Genomic DNA, 9,385 nt, shown 5'->3' with positions numbered 1-9,385 from the left:
GTTTGATGATAACAGCGACCTCCTGTGGCGTTTCTGTGCGACACAGTTCAGTTTACAAATGGAGAATGCTTTTGTTTTTCTGCAGCATTTTCCGCAGTGTGAACACATCGCCTCTCCTCAACAAATAAATTTTACCCATATTTGGCCAAATTGTTTCTTAGAAACTGAAGCTAATAAAACAGTGCCCAAACAGAAAAAAGTATTAATAAGAAAAACAATACAAGCAGGGAAATGATTATTGTCATTAGTTATCTACTGAAAATATGAACTGATAAAGCTAAACGAGATTTATTTCACATTTAGTATGAAATAAAGAAATGATGTACATGTGTGAGGAGATCTGTACAGAAACACCCGTGATGAAACATCAGACTTTACCTCGAATTAGGAGACTTTAATCTCCTTAAACCCAGAAGACAGACTAAAACATTAAGCAAAGGGTACCATATGTTCTCTGACATCAACTATTTACGTAACTTTGCAGCACGATGTCGCCAAATCCACTCCAAGGTATATCTGCTATTTTTTTCAATCATCAACCAGCGTTTGTTGCTGTTGGAGGTTACCTGGTAAATTATTGTTGTAGTTTGTGATGAAGCATCCGGTCCTGGGGAAAAAAGGACATTCAGAAATGTAATTAAGGAAGACAAGAAATAGTTTGTAATAAATATCTGTGTATAAGATTAAAGGAACAATTGAAATTCTGGTGGTTACGTTGATGTTGTTTAGTTTAAACACTAGGGGGTGCTAGATTGCCGTGGCCATTTGTAGCTAAAGAAAGCCGTTGGTCCTTGTCGGTGCAGTGTAAACACTTATAACACTATATTATTTAATAAAATACCACAATTAAAAGAAGTAAGCTTTAATTATAATGTATTCTAAGTTTAGGGCAGTAAGTTGACTTGGTTTTATTTTTTTATATTAAGATGTAGATGGCAAATGAAACATAACAGGCAACCTTTTGTGAGAAGATATTTACAGCTGTGTAAATTTGGATTTGGGCCGTGAGAGTTCCTTGGACTTAAATAAAGAAGTGTGAGTTCTGGTCACTTTATTTTCATACGTACAAAAGCACTGCCCCCCCTAACGTGTTCCAGTTACTGGAACTGTGGTCTCACTAAACTTAATAATAGACGCGTCACCTTAACAGCATTTCCAAATGTAAAACCTCACGTGGGAACAAATTGACACAGATGTCATCTATTTTAAAAACAAATTCCAATTTATTCATGAGTTATACAAGAGAAAATACAATATGTACAAAATTTTAACATTAAAATATAAAAAAAGACATTCATTTTTCTGGTAAAAAAACCTTTAATAAAATAGGTCAATAACTTCATCTTAGTCTTTATTCCTTAAAGGATGACATTTATAAATGAGAGTGTGAGGGTATTTTTAAAGAGCCGTATCTGCTATAAGGTTACCTACGTAAACTAATGCCTGTGCGTATGCAGTGTGTGTGAGGACCTTCTCCTGTGCGGAGACTTCTGTTCTCACATGGTTGGATAAATGCCTGCATGTTAAAGGTGAACATATTTAAGTCTCCTCAGCATTTACTTCAAACCATAGAGTGTATATATGGAAATGGAAGAAGTATAGTTGCACAAGCCGTGCCGGCGTGTCCACGAGGGCACTTTAAGTTTCCCGGGCTTTCTACAAAATCTATGAACAAAAAAACTTACTTGCAACCATGGCTTTGCAACTGGAGCTCTACGTTGACTTTTTTTGCATTCAATCTTTTGCTTGAATCCCTCAATGTTGTCCTTAAAAATCATTGAGAGTGTTACCTCTCCCTGTACTGTAAGCATGTCTCCTCTTCATCCAGGATTTGTATCTAAAATATCATTAAAATACACCAAGAGACAAAAGTATTAAAAACATATATCACAATTTTGTTACAAGAAGAAATAAACAAAAAAATTTTGCACGAACAAAACACTCAAAATGCAGCAACATTTCTCAGTCCAGCAGTGGCAAAGTGACAGTCCCAGTGTTGAATACTGGCAGTAAGAGTGAGTGTGCCCTCTCTGGTTCACTGGCGTTTCATACAGCTGTGTGGTACACACTCAGCCTGTTCCTCCAGCTCAGGGCAAGGCGTGCCGGCGTTGGCGGGCCGCAAAAGGATGTAACGAGTGCGGTGCCGAACGCCACCTCTGGAGCAGGGGCCCAGACACAAACCCCAGGATGACCATAGTGATACTTCACAGTCCAGCGGTGTCACTGTGAAATGATAAAATAAGAAGAAAAATTTGTAAAAAATCATGTATATTAAATTGTACTTTATTGAGCCTTCACTGAGGAAAGTGTTCAAATAATAGTCTCCATGTCAAGGAAATGAACCCTAGTCTGACACGTGACAAGCGGGGACACTCACCACTCTACTGAGGAGGAACTACAACAGCCCAAACTCAATTTTTTTTATTGAAGCGAAATTGCAAGACAGCCAATTTGAAGAGCCTCTCTGTTCTTACCTGAAAAACGCTGCGGACTGATCGAATTAGGTAAGATATGATTGGACATGGGCGTCTGACGACCAGGTGAGCCGCTCTGTCGAGTGAGTCTTATGCTGGCAATAGGAGGCAGCTCCTTCAAGCGTGGATAGTAGAAGGAGTTGGCCGGGTGGTTTGGCATCTGAGATGTGATCTGGACAGTTCAGCAGAAAACAGATCAGCATAATTCAGCCAGCAGATAGTCATCGCACGTTTATATAACACAACAGCTAACTTTAAAACACATGGTGCTTGGACGAGAATGGACGGTCTATTATGTAAGAGGGGCCACTTTTACTCAAATCACTGCAGGCCACGAAGCAATCATTTAGGTGCCGACAGCTTCAGTGTGATGTTCTACTTCCATGTGCCAGAGCTATTTTAGGAAGAAGACGTGGACCAGCGACCTCGCTGCTTATCAATATGAAATGAATGCATGAACGACAATGGAACATCATGCTGGGAATGCATGCTAGTCGAGGGTGATTGTGAGCCTTGCACCAGCTCACCTTTGTGATGTTTTCGCGGGGGTTGGAGGGGAAGTTGGGAGAGGAGAAAGTGAAACCACTGTCGGTGCCGGCATCATAAGGGTGGAGGTCAACGGTCACTTCCTGTTTCCACTGGTTGCCCTGACACAGGTTTATGCTGTCCACCCCGACGAACCAGTCAGGGCTTGGGATCATCTTCACCAACATGGACAACTGTGAACACCAGAGAAAAAAGGCTGAAACCTTTTCCAAAAAGAAACAACAGAAACATACATTTTGGCCATTGAATTGACCAAAAATGTTCAATCATTTCAGGTCATTGGGACATTTCTAGTAATAGTTGTTAACCTGTTCAAAATATAGTCAGTAGGTGGCAGTGTATTGTCTTTTGTCAACTTAACAGTCAGACGGAGAAAAAAAGTGATTCATTAACTAATGCACAAAACACAACGGAAAAAATCCTTCAGATTTTCACGCACCATCAGGATGGATTACAACAACTTTAATCAGTGCAGGAGCGAGAGACCCAAAAAGCCCGACCTGCGTGGGCTAGAGGTTGGACCGTGCCAGTGGTTATAGATTTGCACGCGTAGAATACAGTCTTTCCAAGATGGTTTGGAGTGGCTGTTTTTCATTTTGTTCTTGTAAATGCAAATGAAACCACACAGAAAAGACACTGAAACCAAGTCACAATCAATCTCACTCAACAAATAGAACTGGGCTAACAGCTAACGCGCAGCTGTGAGTATTTTAGGCCCCAGTGAAAAGTCTGGAAGACGATGAGACGGAGAAGGAGACCATGGTGAACTGCGGTCGTTCTAATGAAATATGTTGTTGAACTTCAAGTTTTATGGATTCTAACTTAGTACATACGTTAATAGGTAAAAAACGCTTCACAGTTTCTTAAATCATGCCTTAAGGTGGTTTGTACATAAGTAATTTAAATACATTTACGACATATGGAGTTACTATATTTTTTTAATTCAATTTTGGATTCCAGTCATGGGCCGGATTGGATGGTTCTGTGGGGCCAGAGTCGGCCTGCGGGCCGTAAGTTGATGACAACTGCAGTATACTACAAATAATACTAATAATGGTGTGCAGAAACTTGTGGACACATTTTTTAACTTCCCCTTGAGCCAGAGGTTACGTTTAAGATTCAAGGTTTGAAGCTTGAAGTTAGGATCCACATTTTCCCCTTGAGCCAGAGGTTATGTTAAAGGTTCAAGGTTTGAAGCTTGAAGTTAGGATTAGGGTAAAGATGTAGATTAGGCCGATATTTGTTTCATGGTTGAGGCTCAGGTGAAGGGTGAGGGAATCCATTAGGTCAGTGTGAGATGCTCACAAACACCACAGCCTGTGTGTGTGTGTGTGTGTGTGTTGATGTCTCACACAGGAAGTGGCCCAGGGGTCAGCACACGCTGAGATGACAGAAACCCAGAGAACACTGAGAGATGAAAAGGCTTCCTGACCCGAGCTGTGCTCATTTAGGACGAAGGAGACGGTGGAGGTGGACGTGGAGTTAACCAGATCACTAAAGGATATAGTTCTGGAACAGAACACCAGGGGCAGTAGTGTTCACACAGGATTTGTTATCTGCTGTGCAGCGCACAGGTATTAAAACGAAGCAGGAACCAAATTCAAGGTTGCTTCTCAAAGGCCTCAGCTGACCCCGCCTGTCCATCTGTCCGTCTGTCCTTTCTTCCTTCCTTTCTTCCCTCCCTTGCTAGCTTTGATCCGTCCTTGTGTCCATTTCACTCTGACCCAGTGTCTTTTCCAAAAAGCCATCCTGCTTTATCCATTGAGCTACTCTGCAAGAATGAGTTTGTTGTCCTTTGTCATAACCATGATATGTCCTCAGAGTTTTGTAATATTTTATTATTTATATATTTTACCAAAGTCTTAGCAGGAAGTCTCACTGGGATCGAGACCACTTTAACGAGACAGACCTGGCCGGGGTAGGAGCAGTAACAAATCACCATCTAGTACAAAATGTAGGTAGAAAAACACATCAGGAAATGAGAAGAAAAATGTTTTCAAATATAATTCAAAGGACCAGTAGAGAACTAAACTGATGAGCACCGTCTTTGCACTAATTTTCACACTGTTGGAAAAAAAAGTTTTCATTTCACCAAAGCACCTTGAGCTAAAAATACCAACTGCATACCAGCATCTGTGGAGTCTTTAATTTCAGGTCAGACGCCCGGCTTCAGACCAGCTTCACTGAGCATAAATAAGTCTACGACCGACCAGCTCACTGACACTAAATATAATCCAAAGGACCAGTAGAGAAAAAAAGTTTTTTTTTAACACAGAGGCAAACTGATGAGCACCGTCTTTGCACTAATTTTCACACTGTTGGAAAAAAAAGTTTTCATTTCACCAAAGCACCTTGAGCTAAAAATACGAGATACACATTCAAATTTATAATTTCATCATTTGGAGTAATCTTTTTTTTTTAAAAAAAGGTGTGAAACAAATGCATCTACCTGCTGTTATTGACTTTGTGCTTTTGTGGTTTTTTGTTACATTTAGGAATTTATTTTGATTCACATCAATTGATCAGGATAAATCCACAGCTGCCCTGTAATTAATCTGATTTAAAAAACAATTGAATCCAACTTTTATTTTATCTGTCACTTCAGTGGCCAACGAGATGACACGAGCAGATACATCACGCTAACCCTAACAATCCTAACGAGATGACACGAACAGATACATCACGCTAACCCTAACAATCTAAAGGAGAAAGGTAGCTTCCTTTTTTCCTGTAACTCTGGGCAACCAGGCTGGGAAGACACTGATGTTTATAGTCGATCTGTTTGGAATTATAAATGTAAGTCTGCTCACAGACGGAGATAAAAATCATATGTGTTTACGATTTTTGCAGCACAGCACACTAATGTTTTGATTTGTGGTAGTGATGGTCTCTGTAAATAATCTCAGGTTTGAGGTAAGAGGAAATCAGTCAGGCAGGAAATACAAAGCCCAGACAAAATGTTCACCAGACTCCTTCCACTCTGTCCCCTCCTGACCTTCACAAACACATACTAGTCATTTATTCCTGCCTTTTCTGCCATTTGATTCACTCGTCTAAAAACAGACGGACGTGTTTAAACGCAGCCACAGACATCACGTAAGCAGACAACTAGCTTTTAAAGCCGACGTCCATGACAAGCACTTAACAAAGATGCCCTCTGACAGGGTTGTTTATGTTTTTTAAAAGGGGCCCCAAGTTCAGATGGTGGAATAACCAATAAAAAAATGTAGGTCACCAGACGCTCAGACAGGAGCACACTTATTTCTGTAGAATTCCAATAAATACCCTAACCCGCTCTTTACCTCCACCCCTCTAATTTATCAGCAGCGTATGTTTTGCACATAAAGAATTTTTTTATTTTTTCATTTCGAGCTTTAACTCTAAACGCCGTGGCACATTTCCCACAAAGCTGTGCTCATTCCTACCTTAAATATAATGCTTTGTTTAAGCCCTGGCTCCAAATTTAGCGCCCAGCCTCCAGCCACGACCTTGGCTCCAAACATCAGTCATGACTCTGCGCTAGCTTCACTCTGAGGTCCAGGGAGGAGCAAAGTTGGAGCTGGCCTAGTTAGACACGGGGCCTCCAGACAAACCACAGCTCCCATTTATCATCTCATTTATTATTTTTACTATTATTATCTTTTATTGCTCTTTGGAGATTCTAAGGATGTGGAACTGAAAATATTGATGAAAAATAAAATGTCATTAACTACGATATGGATGAAGCCGAGTGTTTATATGAACTTTGAACCTATTAAAGAAAGTAGATAAGAATATGACATAAATGCTAAGAAATACTACGACTATGAATGAGCTCCCTTTCGAGTAATATATTTTCAGAAATCAAATGAATGAGCTCCCTTTTCGAGTAATATATTTTCAGAAATCAAATGGCAAATAAACATCTATTAACTTAATTTAAGGAATTCCTGAAAAAATATAAAACTAATTATATGTATCACATAAAATATATAATATATATAAAAATATAGTTATATATTTATTGCTGCTTCTACAACTTTAGACTAACTGTCATGTCTTATTGCTTCACAGTTAATTCAATCTGATTTCTTTGCAAATATTCTTGCACAATAGCGTTTGACGACTTTTTTTTTTTTTAATCTCTGTTTCATAACATTGACCTTCCTGACCCCCGGGAAGGGGAATTGCATTATACTGTATTTTATTTCATAACAGATCTGGTTTATTTCACAGTGGAGTCTGTGTTAATCAAAGTAAATGTGATTTCAATTTTCGAGTCATTAAGTTTCATTTGTTCATTATCTGAGAAAACAAGCGCCGCGGCCTCAAATCTAAAATTAAACCGTTAGTAAAACAGAATATCAAACTGTCGTCCAGGTTCAATAACTGCTTGTCTATTTGAGATTTAATAAAAACCCGTGCATGAATGAATCCACGGTCCTTAGAGCAGAAATAAATCTCATAAATGTCTATTATCTTCATAGAAAACAAATGAGTCAAATTCTAATTCAATATGAAAACAACACTAAATGAAAAGCTACGGTAACAGAACTTAAGACCAAAAACAATCCAGCCAATAATATCACAGTAGAACCAACAAGTGGATAAAATACCAGGAAAGAGTTTTAAAGTCTGGGGCAAAGACAGAAAACACTTCAGCTGGTGTTTGTTTAGGTGTAGGTAGCTTTCCATCTTTTGCATTTAACTTCTGCTCCGGCTCAAAGCATTAGTGCTATTTCTCATAATTCACCGAGTCTTTTTCTACCTAAAGCTCATTACACAGACAAAGCGCAGACCTGGAAAGATGGACGAGGACCTTTGTGGAACTAAATATAGTCCTCGACTGCAGTGGAAAGAAGAGGTGAAGTGTTTGGTCATTATGGGAGGAGGTCACCGAACGACCGTGAGCACAATCAGTCCACCAGATGGTTCGTGTGACTTATTGTGTCCTAGCATGTGAGCGCCGAGGTGAAAGAGTATAAAACTTTTATTTGGTCCTACCATTGGATTCCGCGGCTGCATAAGCAACTCTGTGGAGCTGTGCCCGATGGCATTAGGGGTTCCTGCTGTTCGGTACATGGCGCCAACTGTGCGTCTCTTCCTGGCCTCCTTGGCCTCTTTCATCAGCTCCACTGTCAATCCAAGCTCAGCGAAGATCTGCACCCCTGCACTGGCTGAGGCTCCATCTTCCCACAGCCGAAAATGACGATTGTGGCTCACCGCTAAAACAGTAAAAAAAAAAAAAAAAAGACAGAGAGAGAGAGAGGAAGACAGAAGTAATATTCTTAGTGGAATGCATATCAATGTCATTGAAGTACCACAGAGCCTCAGCCAGACGGTGAGATCATTTCCACCACGGAGCCTGAATTTCACTTCCTGCACTTTAGCAAAAAAAAAGAAGAAGAAGCATAAATTCTTTGAAATGATTGCAGGGTTATTCTTTTCTCTATCTCTATTTCTATCTCTCTATCTCTGACAAAACCTCAACATAGCCTGAAGCAGCCAACAGGAGGGTCGGGAGCTCAGAGTTGGCAGACTGAGAGTTGACAGAAGTGATTGAATCTGTTCTCAAAAAAAAACCTTTTCTTGCTCTTTGGGCCAACAGAACCATTTGCTCCACATTCCCATATTCAGTTCTGGTTATCTATAAAAAAAAAACTGTGAAAAATCAAAAGGCTGATTTAGGTCAAATGTTTGAACCAGAGGTCCTGGAGCTCGGTACCAAAACCCACAGACCCGATGTCCTGCGCCAGTGATTTGAAGGGCAGAGAAAGGTTAGCCAGAAACACGCCGACAAATATTTAAAGGTTCTGTCTTACCTCACCTCTCAGAGCTTTGAAGAGGCACACGTTCAGGACCGAGCACTGATATTTAAACACTTCTGACACATGTAATACCACACACACACACACACACACAGCACCGTGCCACACAACACGTGCAGCACACTTCACACACTATCCGGTTACTCCCCAAACTGCCATTACTTAGGCAGTTAATTATATTTCCATGCTAACAAATTTCCCACAAGCATTGAGACCTTGAAACCTGATTACACATCATGTTTAAAACCCCTCCACGATATTATTGTCCACGTCCCACCAGTCTTAAGTTGCGCATGTTTTTTTGTTTTTGGCTGCGACAAATACCATTCCATCTAAATTATACTAACGTCCTTGGACCCTGAAAAGTCCGGCTGAAATGACACAGCACATCAGAGACCCCGGTCACATGACCGACAGGTCCAGCTGTGTTTACAGTGATCTTGGTGTTTTTACATTTCTCATAAAAAGTCCATTCTCTGTCACCGATTGTTCCCATTACACTGAAACAAAAGCAGTCGTGTGCACGATGGCTTCCAGCGCCTGTCTGTAAGATTATTT

General features: G+C 40.2%; 1 protein-coding gene across 2 annotated transcripts in view; it reads right to left on the bottom strand.

Annotated features, from left to right (window-relative positions):
- Positions 1 to 983: 983 nt before the first annotated feature.
- The window catches only part of spon2a (spondin 2a, extracellular matrix protein), a 16,605-nt gene continuing 8,203 nt past the window's right edge, over positions 984 to 9,385 (bottom strand). Inside the window, exons 3-6 of one of the 2 annotated variants that reach the window (XM_025063017.1) lie at positions 8,004 to 8,224; positions 3,002 to 3,193; positions 2,475 to 2,646; positions 984 to 2,223 (exon numbers count right to left, since the gene is read on the bottom strand). In XM_025063017.1, coding sequence (XP_024918785.1) covers positions 2,036 to 2,223; positions 2,475 to 2,646; positions 3,002 to 3,193; positions 8,004 to 8,224 — 773 coding nt within the window. In that variant the 3' untranslated portion in view covers positions 984 to 2,035. The remainder of the gene's footprint in view (positions 2,224 to 2,474; positions 2,647 to 3,001; positions 3,194 to 8,003; positions 8,225 to 9,385) is intronic. The other variant, XM_008327121.3, reaches the window with a different exon arrangement.

Source organism: Cynoglossus semilaevis, chromosome 15 (genome assembly GCF_000523025.1).
Source record: "Cynoglossus semilaevis isolate Cse_v1.0 chromosome 15, Cse_v1.0, whole genome shotgun sequence".
Lineage (NCBI taxonomy): Eukaryota > Metazoa > Chordata > Actinopteri > Pleuronectiformes > Cynoglossidae > Cynoglossus > Cynoglossus semilaevis.
Note: the sequence above shows the minus strand (reverse complement) of the source record. Positions and strands in the feature narration are given on the sequence as shown.